The following is a 26780-nucleotide window of genomic DNA, read 5'->3' on the forward strand; positions in this document are numbered from 1 at the left end:
TCTATTTATCAGTTTATTCATCAGTAACAGTCTTGATTGCTGTAACTTTATGTAAGCCTTGAAATTGGTTACTGTCAGTCCTCCAACTTTGTTCTTCTTCAGTTTTGTGTTGGTTATTTTGTGTCTATTGCTTCCTCATGTAAACTTCAGAATTAGTTTGTTGATTTCTCCCAAATAATTTGCTAAGCTTTTAGATGATATTGAATTGAATCTATAGGTCAAATTGAGAACAACTGACAAGGTCCTTCTATTTATAAACATGGAATATGTCTCCATTTATTCAGTTCTTTTATTTTTTTTTCCTCAGTTTCAGTTCTTCTCATGTAGATCATGTGTATTTTTTGTTAACTTATACTTCAGTATTTCATTTATGGGGGTGCTAATGGTATTGTGCTTTTAATGTCAGATTCAGTGGCTTATTGCTGCTATACAAGAAAGTAATTGATTTTTGAATTCTTTTTTATTTACTTGTGATTTAAAAAAATTTCCTCCAACTTTTCTAAAAATATTTTCTCTTGCAGTTATTCATTATGAAGTTCTTCGTAGTTTGATTTTCCTTTTCTGAGTTTTTTCTAAATCTTATTTATGTTCTTTTAGTGCTTTTATCATTTTCTTAATACATTTTAGCTTATTTTGAAAATGTATGTAATAGCTTTTCAAGAGTTTGTGGTAGGTAAGCTTTTGTTTGTAGGGACTTATCCTGGTCTTTATCCATTTTTCTTATAATAATTTCTTAAAATATGACTTTTATGAAATTTGACCATATAATTTTTTTTTTTAATTTAGTTTTCTGAACTAGAAAGTATGCTCAGGAAAGTTTTCTCTCTTTTTTTATTTTTAAGATTTTATTTATTTATTTTTAGAGAGAGGGGAAGAAAGGAAGAAAGAGAAATCTCAATGTGCAAGAGATATGCCTCTTGCACATCCCCAAGTGGGGACCTGGCCTGCAACCCAGGCTTGTGCCCTTACAGGGAATCAAACCAACGACCCTTCATTTTGCATGCTGGCACCGAATCCACTGAGCCACACCAGCCAGGGCTGGTCAGGAAAGTTTTCTAACTACTTGAGCTTTCTCTTCTTTTTCTTTCTTTCTTTCTTTCTTCCTTTCTTTTTTTGCAGTGTATAAGACTTTCTGCTTTTGCTCCCTTCTCTTACTTTTATCTGGACCTTTTTTTCCCCATATCTTTTATTCCTGTCCTACTCCATTTTAATTCTGTTTTTTGGAGTTTTATCCTCAGTGTGGGTCCTTGGCTGGTCAGTTTGTAGAGTTCCTAGGGCCTAGACTGCTTTCAGACTTACTGTGGACATTTGGCCCTTACTACTGAATTGTACTAAACTCCCAGTTGCAATAATGTTCTCAAATTGGTGCTTTCCAGAGGATACTAGTTGCTTTCTCTATTTTCAGTTCCTTTAGTTAGATTTACAGTACATTTAATGCTATTATTAATACGGTTGGGTTTAAGCATGCTGTCACACAATTTAGAGTTAACCCTTGAACATATGGGGTTGTACTGTGTGGGTCCTCTTTTACACATATATTTTTTTTACCTTTACTATCAAAGGGTACATCTCAGGAACAGCTATATGGAAGAGATGCATAGGGCACGGTGTGGCAGGTGAGGTGCAGCCTAGGTACCCTCTCTGGGCATGCCATCCTTACAGCATATTAATGTCTATATACGTCGGCGGCGGCGGCAGCCGTCCGTCTCGAGAGACGATGGTGTAGCTTCTTAAGAGTCTATCTGCACCGCCGAGAATGGCTGTGCAGTCTGACTCGGGAGTGACACGGTATCTGTCTCCTCCCGTGTTGAATCGACATCTTGCGATGACGCTGGAGTGTCCTCTCCAGTGGAGCTGAAGCTACAGAGCCTGGGCAGGGTGATATGGAGGGTCTGCTGTTGCCCATGCAGCAGACCCCCCCTCTCTTCGCAGCTGAAGGATCCAAGGGAAAGACGGAGTCAATACAGCTTGGCTTCAGGTGCGCCGCAGGAGTTGCCGGTGTTGACTACAACGTCAAACCGCCTTAGGGACTCCGGCTCCGGATTTTCTGTCGGGGTTTACTCCCTTAGCCTTTCCCCTGAAGAGGTATGCCGCAAGGCAGCGGAGGTTTTTTGGAATCAGAGTTTTCCTTCTCTGATGTGCCCTGACTGGAAGATCGAACCAGCGACACTTAGCTCGCAGGCCGACGCTCAATCCACTGAGCCAAACCAGCCAGGGTTGTCTATATACAGATTCTTAAAAATACATATCTCTGCTATTTTCAATCTGTAGTTGAGAGTCCGTGGATCTGGAGGTGCATTGATCTACACCATTTTGTATAAAGACTTGATCATGCCCATTTTGGTGCCTGGAACCACCTCCCACCCCTCCAGATACCAAGGGACAACCTTAAGTTTTGGGGGAATCAAAAGTTATATTTAATTTTCAGTCTTGACTGGTGTGACTTGGTTGGTTGGGTGTCATCCTACTAAGCAAAAGGTTGCTGATCTGATCCCCCATCAGGGCACAGGTCTGGGTTGCAGGTTTCTCCCCATCAGGGCACATATGAGAGGCAGCCAATTGTTTCTATCTTCCATCAATGTTTCTCTCCCTCTTTTTCTTCCTCCCTTCCCCTCTCTCTAAAAATAAATAAAATCTTTAAAAAAGAAAGTTATATACAATTTTCAACTATGACGAGGGCATTGGCAACCCTAATCTCCACATTGTTTAAGGGTCACCTGTATTTTCTTCCTCTTTCTTTTTCTTCCTTCCTTCCTTCCTTCCTTCCTTCCTTCCTTCCTCTCTTCCTCTTTCCTTTCTTCTTTCTTTTTCTTCCTTCCTTCCTTCTTCTTTCTTTCTTTCTGCCTTTTTTCTATTTTTTGTAAAATTGCTTTTTAACTCCTTTGTTGACTAATTAGTTTGGTGTAACTCTTTAGTAATGGTCACTTTAGGGTTTACAACATAAAGTATATCAGTAATATACCATTTCATGTATAGTGTGAGCCTTAACCGCAATGTACTTCTGTTTCTCTTCTTCGGGACTTTGTGCTGTTGCTGTCATATATTTTATTTCTACTCAGAAATCTCACAAAATATTGTTATTTTTTCCTTTAAACAGTCATATAGTAGGAAAAGTTATTTTACCCATGTACTTCCTTCCTTTGTGTGTAAGCACATTTCTGTTACCATTTTTCTTCTGGTTGAAAGATTTCCTTTAATATTTCTTGTAGTGAAGGTATGCTGGTGATTTTTGTATATTCAAATTTTATGTCTGAAAATATCTTTATTTTGCCTTGTTTTTGCAAGGTAGTTTTGCTAGACATAGCATTCTAGGTGGACAGTTTTTATCTTTCAGTACTTCAAAGATTCTGCTCCACTGTCTTCCTTACTTGCTTTGCTTCTGAAGAGCAGTCCTTGTCATTCTTATCCTTGTTTCTTTACTGTATGATTCTTTTCCGTGGTTTAAGATATTCTCTTCATCACTGCTTTAGCAGTGTGATTATAATATGCTTTGATATAGTTTTGTTTTGTTTTATTTCATTTTTCTTTTGCTCAGGTTTTTGTTGAGCTTCTTGGATCTGTGGATTTATAGCTTTCATGAAATTTGAAGTTAGGCCACTATTTCTTCAAATAATTGTTTTTATACTCCTCCTCAATCCTCAGCCCTTTGGGGAATACAGTTATTTGTATTGAAGTTCCATAGCTCACTAATGATTTAGTATTTAATTTAATTCCTGTCTTTATTTTCTTTTTTTCCTTTTGAACAGTTTCTATTGCTGTCTTCAGTTTCACTAGTCTTTTCTTTGCAGTATCTAATTTGCTGTTAATATCATATAGTAACTATTTTTCATAACTAGAAGTTAAATGTGAGTGATTTTTACATCATCTATGCCTTTATTTAACAGTTTGCCTTTATCTTCTTGAGCAAGTGTAATACAGGTCTAATAACTTTTAGTGCCCTTATTTACTACCTCTGTCTTTTTCATTTCTTGATTGGTTTTGATTTATCCACCGCCACCAACTACTACCACTGCCGCTGCCATCACCAGTGGTCCTCCCCTCCTTCCTCTGCCCACCTCCCACCTTAACCCCACGCCTGGTTAATTTTTTATTGGACACATTACATTGTGAATTTTACGTTTTTGGATGCTGGATATTTTTGTATTCCTAGAAATACTCTTGAGCTTTGTTCTAGGATACAATTAAATTATTTAGAAATAGTTTGATTCTCCCAAGGCTTGCTTTTAAGTAATACCTTTCTGAGTTCACTGTGGGTTATGAGATTTTCTACCTTGGTGAGAACACAAACTGTACCTGGCCCTGTGTGATCCCAAGTATCATTCCCTCTACCCTCATCAGTGTGTCTCCACTCTCCCACCCCTGGCTTGCATTGTTCCTCACAGGTATTGCTGATTAGTACTCAGCTGAAGACTCAAGGCGGGGTCGTCTTCAGACTTCCAAAGCTTTATATCTCTGTAGCTCTTTCCTTTGAGCAGTCTGTGGTGTGAACTTGAGCCACCTTGGCATTTCTGGACTTGCACCTTCATCCCCTCAACCCACTGTGGCCAGCCCCACGCCCCTGGGTTTGGCCCATCTCACCGCACTGCTCCCTGGAAACTGCAGTCAGCATGCTGGAACAGTCTTGCGGGCTTACCTTGTTTGTTTTTGTCTCTCAGTGATCTCTGTCCTTTGCTGTCAGGTTTCCATAGATAATATTTGTTCGGTTTTTTTAATTGTTACAGGTGGGAGGGTAAATTCAGTCCATGTTACTCTTGCTGAAAATGTTCTATCACAGTTTTTTTAAAAGATTGTGTATGGTAACTGCAATATCTGAATCTCTGGTGGTTCTGTTCTGTTGTTTCTCTTTTTCTTTGGTTTTTAGTTCTTTAGACTTTTTATTGAATGCTAGCAATTATGTATGAAATGGTAAATTAAGTTGATGGTCTAGATCAGCGATTCTCAACCTGTGGGTCGCAACCCCTTTGGGGGTTGAACGACCCTTTCACAGGGGTCGCCTAAGACCATTGGAAAACACATATATAATTACATATTGTTTTTGTGATTAATCACTGTGCTTTAATTATGTTCAATTTGTAACAATGAAAATATATCCTGCATATCAGATATTTACATTACGATTCATAGCAGTAGCAAAATTACAGTTATGAAGTAACAAAGAAAATAATTTTATGGTTGGGGAATACATGTATTTAATACATGAAGAACTGTATTAAAGGGTCGCGGCATTAGGAAGGTTGAGAACCACTGGTCTAGATGGTGTTCTCTTCCTTAGGAGTGAAATCTGCCTTTGGTGTTTGCCAGGCAAGACTGGTGGGCGTGGGTGACCTTGATCTCATCAGTGGCTCATCTCACGTAAGCCTGGTGATGAGCAGTTGTGAGGGTTGGCTTCCTCCAGGGTCGCCTCTGTTCCATTTGCAGTTCCTAAGTGGGATTGTGGTGGTTTAACAGGTTCTCCCGTGGTAGTTCCTGAATCCCTGTTGAGTCTCTCCGACTGTGTAAGAGGCTTCACGCTGTGCTCAACACCTCAGCCTCTGGCCAGCAGTTTTCCCTTCGTCTGCTCACCTCTCCGTGCAGTTGCATATACTCTTCCAGAGGCGATCTGGTGTGTATGTCCTGCATCGTGCCCTTTCTTTGCTTCCCTTTTCTAGTGATTTTTTTTTCTCATATCCTATTTTTAAAGCTTTCCCAGGCTTTCATTCTCATTTTTGTGGGTTCTCCCGCACCTTATTTTTATCTACTTTTCTTCCTCCCTTGGTACATTGGTCAACAACAAATTATTGTTACAGGAAGTTAACATTCATATGTGTACAGATTTTGAAATTCTGCCTAAGAACCTGCAGATAACAAACAACTCTCACGTTCACCTTGTTCTTGTTCTTTGTGGGGTGGCAGCCCTGTGGTTGCCTGCTTGGGTGTGCATCTGTAGCCCAGGTAGCTCTTGTACTAGGCCCCTGAGGTGGCAGCGTGAGGCAGGGAGAAATGTGCCAGCCAGGGCCATGCTCAGGGACTTCCCGTGAAATAAGGGCTTGGATCTGGGCTCCTTGGTGGTCATTAAATGACCTTTGAATGTTGCCTGTAGCCTTTTCTGCTTTGTAACATCTTTTAGCATTTTGGAGGCTTAAGTTTAGTGTGAAAGGAAACTGTGCAGACTGACTGTTTTTCCATGGAGAGTGACGGACTATATTTTCTCTAATTCTGGATCAAATTCTCTCTCTCTTTTTAGGACTGTGATATTTAGCTCTTTTATTATCATGATATGTGTACCTTGAGTCAAGCAACTTTTAATTATGTGATCAGCTTGTGGAGCTGCCCACCCTCTAAGAGAGCCCAGGTATCTGCTTTGTGGAAGGTGTTCAGAGTTGGGGACAGGTAACCAGGAGAGGAGGGAAACCCAAGAATGGTAGTTCTGAGGCCATCACCTATCACTGGAAAACATTTACATGTCTTATTTACATACTCATTTATTCATTTTGAAACTTCTGATGTGGTGGGTGATAGGAGGAGATTTTAGGATCCTTTCAGACTGTTAAGAGGAGACTCTCACAAGAAGGTAAAAACCATTATACATACTGGACAGAAAACTTGAACTACTATCTTTTCTTTAAGACTGTCTTAACCAGCTTGGTGGGTCCAGGAAACACATCCTACCTAGTTAACAGTATTAGCCAGGGGAATGTGGGGTTAAGGGCATCTCAGGAAGAATGGACATGTGAGAGTGTAAACAAGTATACAGTGCATGTCTCTCTCAACCCCCCAGGTACATCTCCTGCACACACACTGGACATGCACACCCAGGTTAGCCATTTCTTTGCATCTCTCTAGAGTACTTCTATGCATATACAAATACAGGTATAGATTCTTACTCCACAGCTTATTTTTAATTGAAAAGATATGCTTTTTCCTCGTGTAACATTGTATTTCAGATTTCTAAATAAGTATATAGATAGATGTCCTGTACTTTTCTATCACATGTGTACTGTAATTAAGTGGCACTGTATTGGTGGTTAGTCTGTGATAAATAGTGCTATAGTGAATAACCTTGCAGATTATTTTGCATCTCTGTTAATGTATCTGTAGGCCAAAGGGTATATGCATTTGTAATTTTGACAGATGATATTTGGCTATTTTTTTAATAATGAAATTCAGAATCAACTTATCTAGTCCTGACATTTTTAAAACAATCATGTTATTTTATAAATTAGGATGATTTATGTCTTTATATTTGCTTTTTGTTTCCTTAAGCCTAATATATTTATTACATTCATTCCTAGGTACTTTACCTTCAAGTTATTATTATAAATAGGGTCTTACCTTCTGTTCTTCCATCTGATTATTTTATATATGCAAAATATTGTTTTTCATGTTAATTTTGTTATTCTGTTATGCCAAACCTTATTTTTTATATAACAGTTTTACTGAGAAATAATTTACATACTATACAGTTCACTCACCGAAGTGTACAGTTCAGTGGGTTTTATCATATTCAGAGTTGTGCAACCACTATCACATTGCTTTTAAAACGTTTTTATCATCCCCAAGTAAATCGTATATTCCTTGACAGTCACCCCTATTTCCTCCCAACCCGCTAGCTCTAGGGAACCAGTAGTTTATTTCCTACATCTGTAGATTCACCTGTTCTGAACCAAAGTTCCCGCATCATTTCACATTCTAACCAGCAGCATGTATTGGGGTGCTGGTTGCTCCACTCCTTGACAACACATTTTTATTTAGCCACTTTAGTGGGTGTGGAGAAGTATTTTATTGAGGTTTTGATTTGTATTTCCTTGATGGTCCATGACATTAAGTATCTTTGTATATCTTTATTGGCCATTTGTTTAACTTCCTTCAAGATGATACTAACTTTTGAATGTAATGAGTGGGTAGGAGGAAGTGTAAAATGATGATCTCTTTCTTGTTCCATTGTAGGGAGTTAAGTTTAAGGGTGAAACATGCAGTTAAAACTAAAGACTCGAACCTTTCGTGTTTTCTAGAACCTCTTACCCTTGGAAGGATTTTAGAAAATCTGTTACAGCAAAAAAGGGAAAAGAGCTTGAAGGTCCGTAATTTCTTTGTTTTTTCCCTGTTAAAGAAGCATGTATAATTCAATTCACTTGGATTCCTATTTTTATATTAACATATGGATGTGATAAAATAGTAGTTACTTTACTGGGTAATAGAATTTCGGTATTTTTAAACATTGCTGAATTATTTACTAAGCAGTTTTATTTGAAAAGTAAGCTTAGGTTTTTTAGAGAAATGTAAGGAGGTATAACTAGTTTAGATATTGGTGACTCAGCTTTATAGTAAATATTTCCTCTTCCAAAGGCCAAGCAGGTATTAAATGGTGGAGCCTAGACCACACGGTCAGTACCCGACTTGCATGGATTATTTTTCTTCATCCCGCTGTAGTGGGCTTTTTATTTTGAACATAATATTCTCACCTTTCTTTTTTCTCTTATCTTTTCCCTAATACTTGCCAAAGTCTTTCCATTCTCCAGGTTCTAGGCTAAATTTTACCTTTAGATCTAAGCTCTTCTACTTCAATTAGATCTGTATAATTTAAGATAGTTTCATCATTCCATTGCTGTTAAGCATGAATTCCCACCAAAGTTCAGCCATATGTACCTTTGCAATTACACTTTCCTTTATGGGTTGAAACTTCCATTTAACTCACATGCTTTGGTGTGTTAAGTACATTTCCTTCCCCATCAACTTTACTATTTTTAAGTTAAGCAATGGTTGTTTCTAATCTGCCAAATGTTCTCTTAGTGTCTTCATGTAATTTAATCTTTTTTCTTCCTCTTAATCCAATTTGCAAGTCTCGAAACAGTCTTCCTCCTTTGTGAGGTTACAGTTTCCCTTGCTAGTAGGAACCTGAGATCCTAGCCTTTAACTTCAATAAGAGTTGTAAGTAGAAAAAAATTCAAATTACTGCCTTTTCCATTTACAGTTGGTTCTTGTTATTCACGGTGCTTGTTATTCACCCTGCAACCCAGGCATATGCCCTGAACAGGAACCGAACCGGTGACCTTCTGGTTCGCAGGCTGGTGCCCAATCCACTGAGCCACCGGGGCTGCTTTTTTTCTTTTCTTCTTGTTTCTTTTTCTTTTTCTTTTTCCTTTCCTTCCCTTTTCTTCTTTCTTTTCTTCCTTCCTTCCTTCCTTTCCCTTTCCCTTTCCCCTTTCCTTTCCTTTCCTTTCTTGAAATTTACAAAATCTTTTTTTTTTTTTTTTTTTTTTTTTTTTGCCTAAAGTCACTTTGAACACTGAATTGGCGAATACTGAACCATTGGTCCCAGAGGGGACAGGGTTAGCTTCCTGTGAACCTCTGGTCATGACCTTTTTATTGACTGATAAGTACATAAGTTTATTTTATGTGTGTTTCTGTTTAAAGATACCTTATTTAATATATTTTCTTGACTAATTAACATTAAACTCATGGCTGACAGCATTATAACTCATGTCGGAGGGAAGTTTATTTAAAACACGGATTTTCCCTATGAGGCACATAGGGCTTTGTATTTAGCATTAAGCTTGGGAGCCATTTTAAACATTGAAATCACTTACAAAAAGCAAAAACTGGGGCACTGAATAGTGAAGGAGATGCTGTTTACTTTATGAGAGCTGCTTGTTGGACTTCAGCTCAGAGTTGCTTTGGGCAAGGAACATATTTTGCTCCTCTGCCCGTGTGAATGACTGAAGGTGCTTCAAGAATTGGTTTTGGGTTACAAATGAATTGGAGGGAGTTTTAATTCACAGGAATAACGATCAACTGTAATTCCTGTTTCTTCTGAAATGTAAGAATTTTAGAGATTCATTCAAAACATCTTCCTTGTTTTTTAAAAATCTGCAAATGCAGAGAAAGTGATTTTGATTTCTTTGTACGGACACTAATTACACCTAGTCCCTTTAGTGTAACCCTCTGATTTCAGGGAACACTAGACTCTCCTCCTCTCTCCTGATACTTAGCAATAAAGGATTCTGGGCATTTTGCAATGAAGTTACTTGTCAAAACAGGGCTCGTAATGTAGGTTAGATTAATCCTAGCCTTTCTCAAGTCACTAAGCTGTTTAAAATTGAATACAAATTTTGGAGTCCTTTTAAATTCATACACTGCTATAGAGATATAAATAGGCATCATCAGACTCTCCAAAGGCAACATTCTTATGGAGTAAACTGGGAGCCTTAGTCTCCTGGATTGCATGGTTCAACAATATTGAATTTTATGCTCTATGACCACTATAAATTTCACTTATTTAGGACTTCTTTAATTTCTCTCAACATTGTTTTGTAGTTTTTAATACACAGGTACTGCACTTTTTTTGGGGGGGGGGCTCAAATTTGCCCCAAAGTAGTTTATAATTTTGATGGTATTGTAAATATTGCCATTTTGGAATTTTAATTTCCGATTGTTCATGGCTAGTATATAGAATAACAATAGATGTATTTGTATATTGATCTATCCCTATGACCTTGCTAAACTCACTTACTGGTAGTACTTTTATAGATTGCATAGGATTTTTACATAGATGATTGTACTGTTTGCAAATAAAGATAGCTTTACCTCTTCTACCTTCCCAATTTTTAACTTTTCTTGTCAGTGCACAGGCTAGAATTTCCAGTATAATGTTGAATGGGAGTATTGAGAATGCATGGTCTTACTTTGTTTCTGCTCTTAGGGGGGAAGTAGCCATTCATTTACCACAGCTTTTTGTAGATGCCATTTATCAAGGTTGAGGAAGTTGTCTCATATTCTTAGCTTACTGAGAGTTTTTGTTTTTGAAATCAGGAATGGGTATTAATTTTTGTCAAATGCTCTTACTGCATTTATTTAGATGATTTTCTATCTGAGAAAAAAGTTTTGAATGATTTTCTTTTTTTTTTTTTTGAATGCTCAATGAACCTTGAATTTCCTGGCACATCTCTTTTTAAATTTTTCTGCAAGATTTTATTTATTTAATTTTAGAGAGAGAGGAAGGAAAGGAGAAAGATCGGATGTTTTGTGGCACAAATCTTACTTGGTAGTTACTCTTAATATATTATTGTATTTGATTTATTAAGGTTTGTTAAATTTTGTATTTGTGTTTATGAGGGATGTGGAGTTGTAGTTTTTTTTGTATTAGGTTGCGTGGTTTGGTGATGTTGGCCTCGTGGAAGGAGTTGGAAAGTACCTTCTTGTCTTCAGTTTTCTTTATGAATTTGTGGAAAATTGGTATTAGTTCTTCCTTAAATGTTTGGTAGTATTCACCAATGAACCCAACTGGTTCTAGAATTTTCTTTGTGAGGTTTTTATTAAATACATTCACAGTGTTGTGCAATCATCACTACCATCTATCTCCATAGCTTTTTATCATCTTGTAACTTGCCTTCATTTGAAAGATATTTTGCTGGGTTGCTAAGTTGACAAAATTTTTTTTTCAGTATATTAAATATTTTGTTTATTGTCTTTTCTCTTACATTGGGGACAACTAGAAAAATTTACACACATTTTATCTTTATTTTTCTGTGTGAAATGTAATTATTTTTTCTTTAAAATTTTTATTTATTGATTTTTTAAAATGTATATTTTATTGATTATGCTACGCAGTTGTCCCAGTATTTTTCCCTTTGCCTCCCTCCACCCAGTAGCCCCCTTCCCTCCAGCAATCCCACCCCCTTTAGTTCACGTCCATGATCGTGCATGTAAGTTCTTTGGCTTCACCTTTTCCTATACTATTCTTACCTTCCCCCTGTCTATTTTGTACCTACCAGTTATGCTTCTTAATCCCTGCACCATTTCCCCATTTCTCACCCTTCCCCCGCCCCAGCTGATAACTCACCAAATGCTCCCCATACCTATGATTCTGTTCCTGTTCTGGTTGTTTGCTTAGTTTGTTTTGTTTTGTTTTTGTTTTTTGATTTAGATTCAGTTGTTGATAGTTGAGGATTTGTTGTCTTTCTCAGTGTTCATGGTTTTGATCTTTTTCTTAAGTCCCTTTAACATTTCATATAGTAATGCCTTGGTGATGATGAACACCTTTAGCTTTACCTTTTCTGGGAAGCACGTTATCTGCCCTTCCACTCTAAATGATAGCTTTTCTCGGTAGCGTAATCTTGGTTGTAGGTCCTTGCTTTTCATCACTTTGAATGCTTCTGAATACTTGCCAGGCCCTTCTTGCTGGCAAAGTTTCTTTTGAGAAATCAGCTGACAGTCTTATGGGAACTCCTTTGTAGGTAACTCTGCTTTCTTCTTACTGCTTTTAAGATTCTCTCTTTATCTTTAGCGTTTTGGCATGTTAATTATGATGTGTCTTGTGTGGTCCTCTTTGGGTCTAACTTGTTCGGGACTCTCTGTGCTTCCTGGACTTGTATGTCTATTTCCTTCACCAAATTAGGGATGTTTCTTTCATTATTTTTTCAAATAAGTTTTCAATTTTTTGCTCTTCCTCTTCTCCTGGCACCCCTATGATTTGGATGTTGCTATGTTTAAAGTTGTCCCAGAGGTTCCTAATCCTCTCCTTATTTTTTTCTATTTTTGTTTCTTTTTTCTGTTCCTGATGAATGTTTATTTTTTCCTTTTCTTCCAAATCATTGATTTGAATCCTGGCTTCCTTCCCATCACTCTTGGTTCCTTGTACATTTTTTCTTTATTTCACTTTGTATAACCTTCACTTCTTTTATTTTGTGGCTGTACTCAGTCATTTCTCTGAGCATCCTGATCACCAGTGCTTTGAACTCTGCATCTAATAGATTGGATATCTCCCTTTCATTTAGTTCTTTCTCTGGGCTTTTGATCTGCTTTTTCATTTGAACCATGTTTCTTTGTCTCCTCATTTCGGCAGCCTCCCTGTGTTTTTTTCTATGTTTTAGGTAGAACTGCTTTGACTCTGTGTCTTGGTAGCATGGCCTAATGTAGTAGGTGCCCTGTAGGGTCTAGTGGCACAGCCTCCCCTATCACCCAGGCTGGATACTTGAGGTGCGCCCTTTGTGAGGGTTGAGTACACCCTCCTCTTGTAGTTGAGCCTTGGTTGCTGTTGGCAGATCAGTGGGAGGGATTTACCCACACCAGTCAGCTACAGTGATTGGCTGTGACAACTGACCACCAACCTCCGCCCTCCGTGAAGGATTAGCTGTGCAGGGGCAGGGTGGTGGTGTTCTTGTAACAGAATCCCTGGGCTGCTCCGATTGAAACAGAACCCACGAACTGTTAGTTAGGGGCCCGATTGCCCACTGCCAGGATTATAACTCTCAATACCAGAGTTCAGTGAAAAGAAAAAGAATTGTTTATTTGCACATAGTTCTTCCTCCCCCTCCCAGACCTGGCCAGTCTTAGGAAAGTCAGGAACACCGTTTCCCTACTTCCTAGGCACAGTTCAGCTTTACCAGCAGCTGCCAATCACTCAATTCTGATTGGGGAGGTCCTTTCTGTGCTGTGGTGCCCTCCGGCTCTCAATGTAGAACCGTCTGGATTCTCAGCCTCCTTGTAACCTGCCTTCTTCCTGCAAACCGCATGGATCTCCTCTCCTCAGAACCGCATGGCGAGAGCCTCTTCATAAAGCAGCCTGGAGGCCCCTTCTCCAAGCCACATGGAGAGAGTACACCCGCTAAAATGTCTGCAGCTGCTTATATATCCCTGACTGCGTCTTCTGACGCAGTGGGTGTTGCAAGCGGTTCTGACCATTCACAGAACGCTATGCAGGCTCTGTAGGCTCCTTCCGTACCATTCTACAGTCCAAGACCCCTCCCATCTTCCTGAGCCTTGGAAGTTTCAAAGCAGATCTTTGTGCAACAAAGTTTCCAGCCATTAGCCCCAGGCATGCAAGGCATCCTGAAAGCTGCTGCCTTTTCCCTATCTCCCAGCCGCAAAGTCTGGGGTTTGTTTTTGGACTCCCCTGTTCCTGTAACATTCTGACGTGGTCTGCAGGTGTCCACTGGGTGCGCTGGTCCTGGAGTTTCCTAGGTGGTATAGGCCACCGTCAGCCACCACTTGTGTTTTTCCCGGGGCAACCTGCCTGAACTATAAAGCAATCTGAGATGACTGCTACATGTGCTGGGCTTGGAGATTCCCAGGCAGAGCCAAGGTGTGAGTCTAAGCTGGCTAATGTTAGTGCTAGGCCTGGAGCTCACTGAGGCCAGCTGTTGCCTGTTTGATAGCATTTAGGAAGTTGTGAAGCATGAGCCAAAACCAGTCATTCATATGGAAAAGCAGTTTAGGTGGGCTCATAAGTTGGGTGTGGCAGTCTCTGGGGATTGCCAAGGTGGGTCAAACAGTGTTAGCCAGGTTGATGGAGTCTCAGATATGGCACCAGCTTGCCAGCTCTGTGTGTGGAGGGTTTAGAATAGGAATAATGGCCTCTGCTTGCCTTGATGCTGGATGCTTCAGTTTGTCCCTGTATGCCACTGGTGGCTTTGAAGCTGCTACCCCAGTGCTGGAGCTCAGAGGGAGTGAGTCTGATTAGGTGAGTCTGTGTGTGGGTTCTATTAAGAGAAACTGTTTGAGACTCCAGAAGTTTCTTCCACTGACTCAATCGCCGCTGATTGTTGCAGCCAGAAGTTGTGGGGACTTATCTTCCTGGCGTTGGAACCCTGGGCTGGAGGGCCTGGTATGGGGCTGGGACTCTTACTCCCAAGATACCCTTCCCAAATTTTTACCGACCACATGTGGATGAGGGATCAGCCTGTTCCATGTCTGCGCCCCTTCTACCCATCTAGGTGGATGTGGTTTCTTTAATTCTGTAGTTGTCAGACTTCCATTCAACTTGATTTCTGACAGTTCTGAGTGATGGTTGTTCTATAATTTAGTTGTAATTTTGATGTGGTTGTGCAAAGAGGTGAGCCATATCTACCTGCACCATCATCTTGATTGGATCTTTTTTTTTTTTTTTTGAAAATAAAAGGAAATGAAAGAAATTTAATAGGTTCCCCAAATCATTATTCACCCAGCCTTACCTTTAATGAGTTGATTACAAGATTAAATATTATGATAAGCAATGTTTAGTTTTAAAAGCCAACAATATTAAGTCCACTATAAACATAAATTAACTTACTAGGTACTCCTAAATGTTTACTATGTTGTCCTTAGACAGAGAAAACACACACATGTAATTAAATTAATATAATATTAACCTATTGTTAGGGACACACCCAACCTGTATTAACCAGGAACTTCCCTGCCTCTGAAATCTTAAATACATTGCTCACTATCTTCAAGTTCTACTCCATTTTTTTCACTGTATCCCATTTTTATCTTTCTTCAGAATACTCGTTCTTTATCCAATATCTAGCCTAGAAACTTCATGTCAGCGGCTTTTATGTCTCATTGTTAGACTATATTTCCATTACGTTTTGCTTTTTTTTAAATTTATTTATTTATTTATTAAGTATATTTTATTGATTATATTGTTACAATAGTTCCAATTTCTTCCCCTTTGCTCCCCTCCGCCCAGCACCGCCCTTCCCCAACAATCCCCTCCCCAAGTCCATGCCCATGGGTCGTACATACAAGCTCTCCTTCCTCACCCTTTCATATATTCTCCTTTTTTTAAAAAATAATTAATTAGTTAAATATTTTAACAATAAAAAATAACAATTCCTCCCTCTCAGACTTAAGACCCTTTACAATCTTATAAAGGACAATGGACGAAGGTCTCGAGCTCCTCTAGCTGCTTCAAGCTGGACATGGTTGTCGTCCTACCTACCCTTGGGTCAAGAAATCCCTAATAAGAGTGGGGGTGTGGAGGGGAGGGTGGCCTTCCCACAAGGGGAAGGATCGTGCAGACTCCAGGTTGGTTGGCTGTCTCTGGACAACGGCATGCTTGGTTTAACAGGCTGGCATCCTTGTTGTATTCTGGGGGCAACAGGGTTAAAGGACATCATTCAATCCATAACCACTAGATGATAAAAGACAGGTATTAATTTTTCAATGTCCCACATTAGGGAAAAGAAGGGCTTCTTTGGAGGAAGGTATGCCAGGTACATCTCACCTGTCCAAAACCCTTTTGCCCATTATACTTAGTTTGAACTGAGGGAAATATTTTAGGTTTCCCCCCTCTCAGGCCTCTGGGCTCTTTCTGTCCAAGCCATTAGGATAGAAAAGAGAAACCAGTTTTAAAGTGAAGCCCACAGACCACCCCCGTTCTTCACCAACCCAGCCACTTACTTCAGCCAAACCACTGAGTCGCAGGAGGCAGCAATGCAGACAGGATTAAGTGAGGCCTATACGTACAGACAATCACTCAGGTAATGAGATCGTAGGCTTATGCCCTTTGAAAACAGAAAACACATGTTAATTTATGTAACATAACCCACATACAAGTCTCTAAATCTGTAAGACTGTCTTATCGGAAAGACATCCAGTTGCAAGGCATTTGACATTCTTCTTGCCTGTAAATTAAACATCTTTGATAATGCCACAGACATAGTTTAACTTTCAAATGAAAACAAATTTTAAATGAAAAGAAACTTTAAAGACGGTTAGCTGCACTACTTTATAGTCTACCACTGGACATTGTGATCTTCCTTGAGTTGTGATTTTTCTCCCTAAGATTACCCTCCTTGTCATTAAAGGGACTGCATTAAGTTCATTTTTAATTTATCCTGTTCATTTGCATAAACACAACAAGAGCAGCAAATGATCACTTATGATCTTTAGTTCTGCTTTGCTGGAACTTACGCAAGGAACATTTAGGGTGACCTTCAGTCTGCCCTTCAGGGCACAGAAGCTGAGCCACATACCTGGCATTCAGCCTTGCCTGTAAACACCTGTCTTTTCCAGGTCCTCCTGGTTTTCCATTGTGCCTTAAGGTCCCTTCTAGCCATCTTTCAGGAAAACAACCTTCATTCCTTCCTTTGAAAGATTGCTATGGACCGCTCATCCATCCAAGGTACCAGACCTTTTATCTCGTGGACTTTTATTACCTTTGAAAGTCAGTCCCAGTTGCTCAGGGCTTTTTGGTAACAACCAAAGCCCAAGCATGTCTCCTTCAGGCATGACATTCCAGTCAAAGTCTTAGTTAAAGAAAAAAAAAAACAAAAAAAAAACCTCTATTAACAACTGGTCTTATTAGTTTTATGCAAAGAAACTTAGGTCATTACTTACTTGTTTAGAATGCCAAATTCTGGAGGGATCAGATAGGGAGAAAAATATACAGTGTGAAGGAAAATCCTTGTCCTTATAATATTCACTGAACTTGCATTTCTATTCTTTATATTTTTATTTTTTCCCCCCACTAAAAAATTTTCTGTTTGTTTGTTTTTCCATTACAGTTGTCTCACTTTTTTCCCCCTCTTGCTTCCCTGCACCCTGCCCCCCCCTTCTTCCACATTCAGTCCCCACCCAGTTGTCCATGTCCATGGGTCATTTATACATGTTCTTTGACTAGACCCTTCCCCTTCTTACCCCTTCTCTCCCTCCCATCTCCCCCTTTGTTACTGTTAGTTTATTCCTTGTTTACATACCTCTGGTTCAATTTTGCTCATTTGTTTGTGTTGTTCATTAGTTTCCTGTAACAGGTGATAGCATAAGGTAATTTTCTTTTGTTGCCTGGCTTATTTCGCTAAGCATAATTCTCTCTAGTTCCAATCATGTTGTTGCAAATGGTAGAAGTTCCTTCTTTCTTTCAGTACTTATTCATTGTCATTTTCCCCCTTTGTACTCGTGTTCCTCCCTGTCTCTCTCTGTTTCTTCATTTTCTTAAAGCAGACCCTTTAGCATCTCTTGCAATGCTGGTTTGGTGGAGATGTATTCTTTTAGCCTTCTTTTGTCTTGGAAACTCCTTATTTCACCTTCCATTTTGAATGAGAGCCTTGCTGGGTAGAGTATTCTTGGTTGTAGGCCTGTTTTTCATTGCTTGGAATATTTTTTGCCATTTCTTTCTGGCTTGTAGTGTTTCTGCTGAGAAATCTGATGATAGCCTTATTGGAGCTCCCTTGTATGTTATTAGTTGTTTCTCTCTTGCTGCTTTTCGGATTCTCTCTTTGTCTTTGAATGTTGCCATTTTAATTATGATGTGTCTTGAAGTGGGCCTGTTGGGGTTCATCTTCATTGGGACCCTCTGTGCTTCCTGGACTTGCATGATTCTTTCTCTCTTCATGTTAGGGAAGTTTTCTGTCATTAGTTTTTCAAAGAGGTTTTCTATTCCTTGCTCTTCTTCTTCTCCTTCTGGAATTCCTATGGTACGGATATTATTACGTTTCATGTTGTCCTGCAGCTGTCTTAGAGCCTCTTCAGTCTTGTTCAGTCTTTTTTCGTTTCATTGCACTGTCTGTGAGTTTTTGTCTACATTGTCCTCCAGCTCGCTGATCCAATCTTCTGCTTCCTCTAGCCTGTTTTTAATTCCTTCTACTGTGTTCTTCAATTCAGAGATTATATTCTTCATTTCCTCCTGACTCTTATTGATAGCTTCCATGTCCTTTTTGATGCTGGTATAATTCTCAGTAAGTTCCTTATAGTTCTTCTGGAGTTCACTGTAGTTTTCCTGGAGTTCTTTGTAGTTTCCGCTGAGCTCATTGAGCTTCTCCATAATCCATGGTTTCAATTCCATATCTGATAGTTTGCTCCCCTCTATTTCATTTAGCACTCTTTCTGGGGACTCTACCTTTCCTTTCGATGGGAGGTTGTTTCTCTGTCTCCCCATTTTTGTGACTCCTATTGTTTGTCGATGCTTCTTAGAGTGATCTGCACTTCCTGGATCTGCCCCTGGTGGCGTCAGATCCTGTACCAGTCTCTTGATTGGATCTTGTAATTAGTTTTTCTCTGACCGCTTTTAATATTTTCTCATTTGTTTTGTTTGATTAAGATGTGTCTTTATGTAGTTTTCTATTTTGTTCTTCCTGGAGTTTCTGTGTGCTTTGAATTCATTGAACTTTTTGTGTCTGGATTTGTAGCTTTCAGTAAGTGTGGAAAATCTTTTACCTCTTTTTTTGAGAAATAATTCACACAGTTCTCTGTAAAATGCAAATTCAGTGGTTTTTTTATATTCACAGTTTTATGCATGTGATCATTCATTTTCCATTTCATGTCAGTCAGCCAGCCCTTGGTAATCATTAATCTTACTTCTGTCCTAATAGATTTTTGACCCTTTTGGACATTTAATATAAATGGAGTCATATAATATATGGTCATGAGCTTCTGTAAGTGTTCATCCATGTTGTAGCATGTATCAGTACTTCATAATATTCTGTTGTATGAATATACCACATTTTATTTATTAATCAGTTGATGGACCTCTAGATTGTTTTCACTTCTTGACTCTTAAGAATAATTCTGTTATGAACATTCGTGTATAAGTTTTTGTGTGAACATGTTTTCATCCCTTTCAGGTACATACCTAGGAGTGAATTGCTGGCTTATGTGGTAACTGTGTGTTTGACCTTTTTCAGTAACTGCCATCCTATTTTCCAAAGTGGCAGCATTGCTTCACATTGCCGCCAGCAGCCTTGAGGGTCCCAGTTTCTCCACATTTGCCAGTACTTGTTATTGTCTGTTTGTTTGATTATAGTGGTGCTAGTGAATGTGAAGTAGTAGATCATTGTAGTTTTGACTAGCATTTCCCTATGATGATATGGAGCATTTTTTCATGTGCTATTGCCATTTGTGTATCTTTGGCGAAATCTGTATGATCTTTGCCTACTTTTAAATTGGTTTGTCTTTTTTCTGCTAAGTTGTTAGTGTTCTTTATATATTCTGGATGCAAATGTCTTATCAGATTTATGATTTTCAAATATTTTCTCCCTTTCTTTGGGTTGTCTTTTCACCTTATTAATGGTGCCCCTTGAGGCACAAAAGATTTTAATTTTGATGAAGTACAATTTACCAGTTTTATCTTTTGTTGCTTATGTTATTAGTGTTATCTAAAAAAACCATTGCCTAATCCTGCCTGGGTCACAAAGATTATGTCTATGATTTCTTTTTCTTTTCTTTGTGTATGTGTGTTTATGCCTGTTTTTGAGTTAATTTTTGTATATGGTGTGAGGTAGGGGTCCATCTTCATTCTTTTGCATGTAGGTACCCAATTGACTCTTGCCTTTATTTCTTAAGATTTTTTTTTCTGTTCCTAACCCGTCACGGTTTTGGAGACTCCAACTACACCTACATACATTAGATTAAAGTTGTTTAATAGTTCACTGATGTAATTTTTCCAATATGTTTTCTTTATTTCATGTGGGATAGGTCTGGTGCTGTATCGTCATTTTATACATGGTATTCAACTTAGAAGTTCAGTTTGAGGGTTTGTGCTATCTTGTATCTCTCCTTAACATGTTTAGTCTTCTAGCTTCTGACCATATGGAATACAGTTATAGTAACTTCTAATGTCTGTCTAGTAATTCTATGACCATCTCTTCTGGACTAATTTTTCCCTCTTCATTATGAATGTTATTTTCCTCTTTCTTTGCGTGCCTGGTAATTTTTTATTGGATTGCAGCTATTGTGCATTTTTACCTTTGTGGGGGGTGCATATTGTTGTATTTCTATAATTCATATTGAGCTTTGTTTTGGCATACAGTTACTTGGAAACAGTTTTGAGCAAGTTTCTCAAAAGAGCCTTCTTAGCGGAGACCAGAGGAACCTTTAGAGCTGATTTTTGTTTCACTAAATGCCTTAAGAGTTAACAAGATTTTCCCTTTGGCAGTGGTCCGCACCAGCTAGCCTCCGTTCTGTGTGCGCCTGGGGTCATTGCATGCACTCCTTCTGGGTGTTCATTTTTTCTTTCTGCTGGTCAATACTCCGTTGAGAACTTACCACCAGACCCCTCTGTCTTTGTGTTTGTCCTCTCTGGTGCTCTGCCTTTGTAAACTTGAGTCATCTTGGTTTTCTTGGACCTTCCCTGTGTCTCCTGAACTGAGTGGTGGGGGTGGGGGTCTCTGGGTTTCCCCTGAGACCCCTCCCTGTGCTGCTGTCAGGGAGTGTGCGCTGAGGCAATTGTAGGCCCACGGTGTTTGTTTCCTATCCTTTAGGGATCCCGTTCCTGCACTGACTGGTATCTGACACCTGGAATGTGTTTACTCATGTACTGTCTGATTTTGTAGGTCAGGTGGGATGGTAAATGTCCCTGTTACTTCATCTTGATTAAAGGTAGAAGTCTTAAGGCCTAGGGGGTGAGGCGGGGGCCTGTGTGGCTTCTTTGCACCACCTGGACAGCACACAGGCTACTGGCACCAGGAAGATCTGGACTTGAGCTCGTCTTTGACCACCCGTGGAAAACTGTTACAACAGCTGTAATGCAGAAATACCAGAACCCTAGGAGCCCAAATGTATTTGGGTCTGATGTATTGGACAGACATGTAGATCCTTCTGGAAAGTTGCACAGCCATAGACTTCTTAGCACAGAGTGGGGAACACCTTTCATTGTGAAATCTTTTTATTGGTGTGGCAAGAACCAAAACATATGTGCAAGAACATTTTGTAGTTGATTCTGTAGAGAAAACAATGGAGCTTAAATCCACTACTATTTCGTTTACACATATGGTTTCAGTAGATGAGAGACTTGTATATAAACCACATCCTCAGAACCCAGAAAAAACTGTTTGACTCAAGAAGCCATCATCACTGTGAAAGGAGTCAGTCTCAACAGCTCTCTTGAAGGGCAGGTTGCAAGTACAATCTCTTCTGATGCTAATACAGGACGAGAAGCACTGGAATAAATGATGCACAAATTAAATGCTGAGATTGAAGAATTGACGGCTTCAGCAGGAGGCACCAAAAGGACCCTGATAGCGGTGGTGGCAGAGAAATGATGGGAATTGGTATGCAACACCCGGTTCCTGGATCTCGACTAGCTGGCATTATATTTATTCATTATTTAAAAAATAGAACTATATTTTAGATAGAATTTTTTTTTAATAAGCTGAAGACAGACTATGTGACTTGATAAAAACAAAGAGATACAGGATTTCTAAATAAAAGGTAACATCTGAAGTTATTAGTGTTTGAAATGACTGTCTGGTATTTACATGAAAATTTAATAGTTTTTGAAAAGTGCTTGGAAACTGGAGTTAGCATATTAAGTCTCCTTCAGGTAGAATTTTAAAGCTTTTCATTCACTGGAGCTCTGCCTGGTTTTGGACCAACTCCAGAACAAAGCAGAGCCACCTCTCAAGAGACACAGTTGCCTCCTGTGGTAAACTTGAAGAGGGATCCCACGTTCAAAGGAGAAATGGCATGGTTTTAAAAGATATATTAAAATTGTATAAAATAACTTGCTCTGCTCTATACCACCATTAAAAACCATTGTTTTAATTTGGTACTTAAATGACATTTTCAGAGTGAAAATTATCACTAAAGTAATATATAGATAGCTCCAAGAAAAGTATGATTTTATTCTATTAAGGAGTACTATATTGATTTGTCAAAGTTTTATAACTTAGTGAAGGTATTACCTTCCTTGGATTTGTACTTGATGAATTAGTATGCTGTGTCATGGACTGGTTATGTTAACTGAAAAAAATAGTCATTATCAGAATTTTGCAGCACTTTAAACTTCTTGTAGCATTTCACATTTGCCTAACTTATAAATTGCCACAGGTCAATGGTTTTGTAATTGCTAAAGCATGACTGTGTCAGGTTATTTGAATATAATTCCTTTTCGAAGTAATTGTGACCACAAAACATCTTTTTTACATGAGGAGCTGTACATCATTTGAGTAATTTCAAATCTGGTACTTAATGGTTTTAATGATAGTGTGCCACTCACTGCAGGGATAGGGGCGAAGGGGAAGGAGAACAGAGCAATACGGGGAGAAGCACTGACCTACAGTAACTACTACCTGAAGTGCTTTGCAGCTTTTACTTATGGAAGTCCTCACTTCAGTGCCACAGGGCAGCTGCACTCTGAAATGCAATCTAGTATATGTATTTCGTTTCACATTTTGTAGGAGTTAATTATCAATCCATTTTAAAAAATTGTTACTTATAGGGTATTTTTGTTAAAAGGTGATTAGTTCTTGCCTTTATTTTACAATGCTTACTGTGAAAAACTTCTAGTCAGGTTTCCTATAAAACAAAACCAGGTAACATATTGTACCTAAACCACAAAAATAGTATAACAGACTATTGAAAAATTAGTGTTTTTCTTCTTACAGTATTGTTTAGCTTAAGACTTTTTAAAAAAAGATTTAATTTATTTATTTTGAAGAGAGAGAGAGAGGAAGGGAGAAAGAGAGAGAGAGAAACATCACTTGGTTGCCTCTCACATGCCCCCAAATGGGGACCTGGCCTGACTGGGAATCAAACCAGCAACCCTTTGATCTCAGGCCAGCACTCAATCCACTGAGTTGCACCAGCCAGGGCTAGCCTAAGACTTCTTAGGGGATTTATAAAAGCAAGTGAAATTTGTTAAGGTTTTTGTTTCTTTTTTGTAACCAAGAATGGTTTTTTACAATAGAAATAACTTTTCAGCTAAACAGAACATTGCTAAATTCTGATATTTAATAAAAAGTTGCCTTGTATAATTTCTGTAAATTATACTTGTTCTAAGAAAGGCGTAATGAATGCCGTGATGATGAAAAGATTTCTTATTAAGTAAACAAGTAAATGTGGAAGTCTCAAGATTGCTTTTCAGCCAATAGGAAATCAGTTCTCAAAGACTGGTATATTTTCATTACATCTGTTTGTTTCTTTTTCCCACAGACTAGGTCCTAGACCATTAAAGGTTATGAGGAAAGTTCCTAGATAGATTGTAGAAATGATTGGCATCTTATCATGAAGTGTCAAAGTATAGATTTAATACTGCATTGATAGAAATTATTCTGTTCTTATTCATTGGCTCCTGTGTCTACTACTGTTTGATTGTGTAGATGTGACTTAATATCTGAAATATTTCTGGGCAAGTGTTCTTACCCTTAATTATTTTAGTTACACGATTCTTGATACAATTATCGCTTGGGTAATCTGGTCTTAAAACTTGGCTAAACTGAGAATATCTTGTTTACCGACATAATTCCTATTTTCTGGAGTATAGATGTGAACAGCCTCTGAGATACTGGATTTGATTTTTTTTTTCTTTTTTGCATAAATCCAAATCAACCATGTTGAAATAATGGACTTATCATTAGTAGAAATTACCCATACTTTTATTTTTATGTCATAGCTGAAGCCACTTTACAGGATAAACTCTTAGCTATTATACTCTTAAAAATAATGATACAATCTAAATATTGACATATTGCCTTACATGGGTTTTTTCATTCTGCTAAGCGTAGAGTTTATAACTTAATCATAGTGGTGACTCGTCCTAGAATAGATAAGGTTTCTCCTGTTAACCCCTTTCTCACAATTTTTTGTGTGGTAAGTTATTGCTCATTGAAACACCTAAATATTCTTTAATCTGGGGACCAAATTACAGAGAATACTATAATCCGTGCCCTGTTTTTTCTTTTCTTTCTTTCTTTCTTTATTTTTACAGGAAGAGTAAGAAGCTTAAGCTCATCTTTGTGGTCATTAACTCACCTGACAGCTTTGCACTTGAGTGACAATTTCCTGTCCCGTATTCCTTCAGACATTGCCAAGCTTCATAATCTGGTGTATCTGGACCTGTCTTCAAACAAAATCCGGAGTTTACCAGCAGAACTCGGAAACATGGTATCACTCAGGTATGCAGATTCAACTTAGTACCTAACTGTGTACCCCACAAAACGAAATAGAGCATTCACTTTGTTAGGAAACTACACTATCATTTTGATGGTATTTGACCAAAAGTAAACATAACTATATCCTTTATATAAAGTTTTCTTAGACAATTTAGTGTCACTAATAAATAATAAATCAAGTAAATCCATTGCCTAAAATTTCTTTTATTGCTGTGTTTTGTGTAATATACTTTTTCTGAATCATCAAAATTTTTGGAGAAGGTGGTTGTAAACAAATAGAGGCACCGGGGTTAATCCCTCATACGCACTCAACTGTGCAGACAGTTGTGGTGTTTCCCCCCATTAAATTCTGGATTCTGCACCATCCTTAACACAGAGTCCTGGACACCACTGCCAGTTAGTGAAACCTTTTTGGCCATCCCAGGGCTTCAGTGCATGATAGTAATAAAGCCTGGACTCGGAAAAATGCTGGAATTAGTCATTGAGTTGGGGGACTGTCATGTGGAGCGTAGGAAGTGAATGGGATGTGGAGTCACGCAGAGTTCAGATTGGAATCCTGACTTTGCCATTTACAAGTAGTAAACTTTGGGCAAGTTTCTTAACCTCGCCGACTGTTTCCTCATCTGTCAAGTTGCTGTAATACCTTCCCTGCCAAGGCTGAGATGAAAGATACTAGAGCAGGCTGGCTGGCACATACTGTGCTTAATAAATGGAATCGCTGTTGTTTTTATTACCTCTGTTTTATAAGATAGATGCGATCCATGCAAGTTGAATGTGAAGCTAATTTCTGGCTATTATACTAATCCCAGTGGGAAGCCTTGCCCCATTTCATGTTTCATGCCCATGCTCTGTGGTCCTGCTGGCTTTTTGCTTTACAGTAAAACGGAGTAAGGACTTAAGGAGAGTTTCTTTACCAGTTTCTTAGTCCAGCTTTTTGATATTTTTTTAGACTGACTTATGACCGTTTCTCCTGAACCATATTTACTTAAGGACTTTCTTTCCCATGTGATATATTTGGAAATAGGAACCAATGAGAACATTTTTTCTTGTTTATTTTATGACCTTACCAACTTCTGTTTACTCACTAGTAACCAAGGTGTATTTAAATTCCAAGAACTAAGGATTGTAAAAATAGCTCTTATTCACATATGAAAATTGATAAATAAAACTTCTTGAAGGAAATTGCCAGTAGCTCAGTGTTGGGTCTTTGAGGGTTTTTTTTTTCCCCTATTGAGAGTCCTTTGATATTTATATTATGGTTATCTGTACAAAACAAATCATTAAAATCACCATTAGTAGTTAATAGAGCTGCTATTATTTGTAAAGTGAAACTTTAGCAAATTTGAAGAAGTGTTAATCGTAAGTTAATTGTACAGCTATCAGTAGCTGTTTTGAGTTGGTATTACATGATCATTTTCATTCTCTTTCAACAATTCACATGTTAGGCAGTTTTGTCATTTTCACGTTCTTAAGCATGTCTAGTAGTCGCCCCCACATGGTCTAGAACAGTGCTGCTCTTGGTGGTCTCTGGGCTGCCGGTTTGCAAACTAAAGCACTGCATGGGAGAGGTTTTCTATCTGTTGAATCTAATACTCTTAAAAAATTAAAGCTTGTGGGAGGGAGAGGAGGGGGTAAGTAGGGGAAGGGTTTAGTAAAGCAACTAGTATAAATAACCCATGGACATGTACAACAAGTGGGTATTGACTGTGGGAGAAGGGGTGGGCTGGGGGGGGCGGAGAAATGGGAAAAGTGGGACAACTGTAACAGAAAAACAATAAATAAATCAAAAATTTTAAAAAAAATTAAAGCTTGTATTTTGTTGGTCGTTTTTTCCCCCTCATTTCATTTTTCTAGCAATTCATTGTTTCCCTGTATTTTACAAATGTATTGTTTTGTTGAAGTGTGGGGTTTTTTGTGTGTTTTCACCACATATGATTTGGGAAGCACTATATTAGACCTTGGAATATAATATAAAATTTTGTCAATTTTTGGAGCTTATATTCCCAGAAATTATATTGTTGATGTTAGCTGTTAAAGGTTAATAAATCTTCTGACTTCCTGGAATTTTTACATCAACAGGGAACTCCATTTAAATAACAACCTGTTACGAGTTCTACCTTTTGAGCTGGGGAAACTCTTTCAGTTGCAGACTTTAGGCCTGAAAGGTATGACTTCGCATATTTGTGCTGCTTTTGTTTTGTATGTATGTCTTTGAGT

The 26780-nt window shown here is 38.5% G+C and overlaps 1 protein-coding gene and 1 pseudogene across 4 annotated transcripts in view; both read left to right on the forward strand.

The window, feature by feature from the left end:
• The window catches only part of CNOT6 (CCR4-NOT transcription complex subunit 6), a 76063-nt gene that overhangs the window by 30651 nt on the left and 18632 nt on the right, over nt 1-26780 (forward strand). For all 4 annotated transcript variants that reach the window (XM_090290457.1, XM_090290455.1, XM_090290456.1 and 1 more), the window contains exons 3-4: nt 24380-24566; nt 26643-26728. In XM_090290457.1, coding sequence (XP_090146583.1) covers nt 24380-24566; nt 26643-26728 — 273 coding nt within the window. The remainder of the gene's footprint in view (nt 1-24379; nt 24567-26642; nt 26729-26780) is intronic.
• On the forward strand, nt 19100-21713 carry LOC150000403 (PRELI domain containing protein 3B pseudogene; annotated as a pseudogene).

The sequence above is a fragment of the Furipterus horrens genome, unplaced genomic scaffold, assembly GCF_987537825.1.
Source record: "Furipterus horrens unplaced genomic scaffold, mFurHor1.1.pri manual_scaffold_10, whole genome shotgun sequence".
In the NCBI taxonomy this organism is placed as follows: domain Eukaryota; kingdom Metazoa; phylum Chordata; class Mammalia; order Chiroptera; family Furipteridae; genus Furipterus; species Furipterus horrens.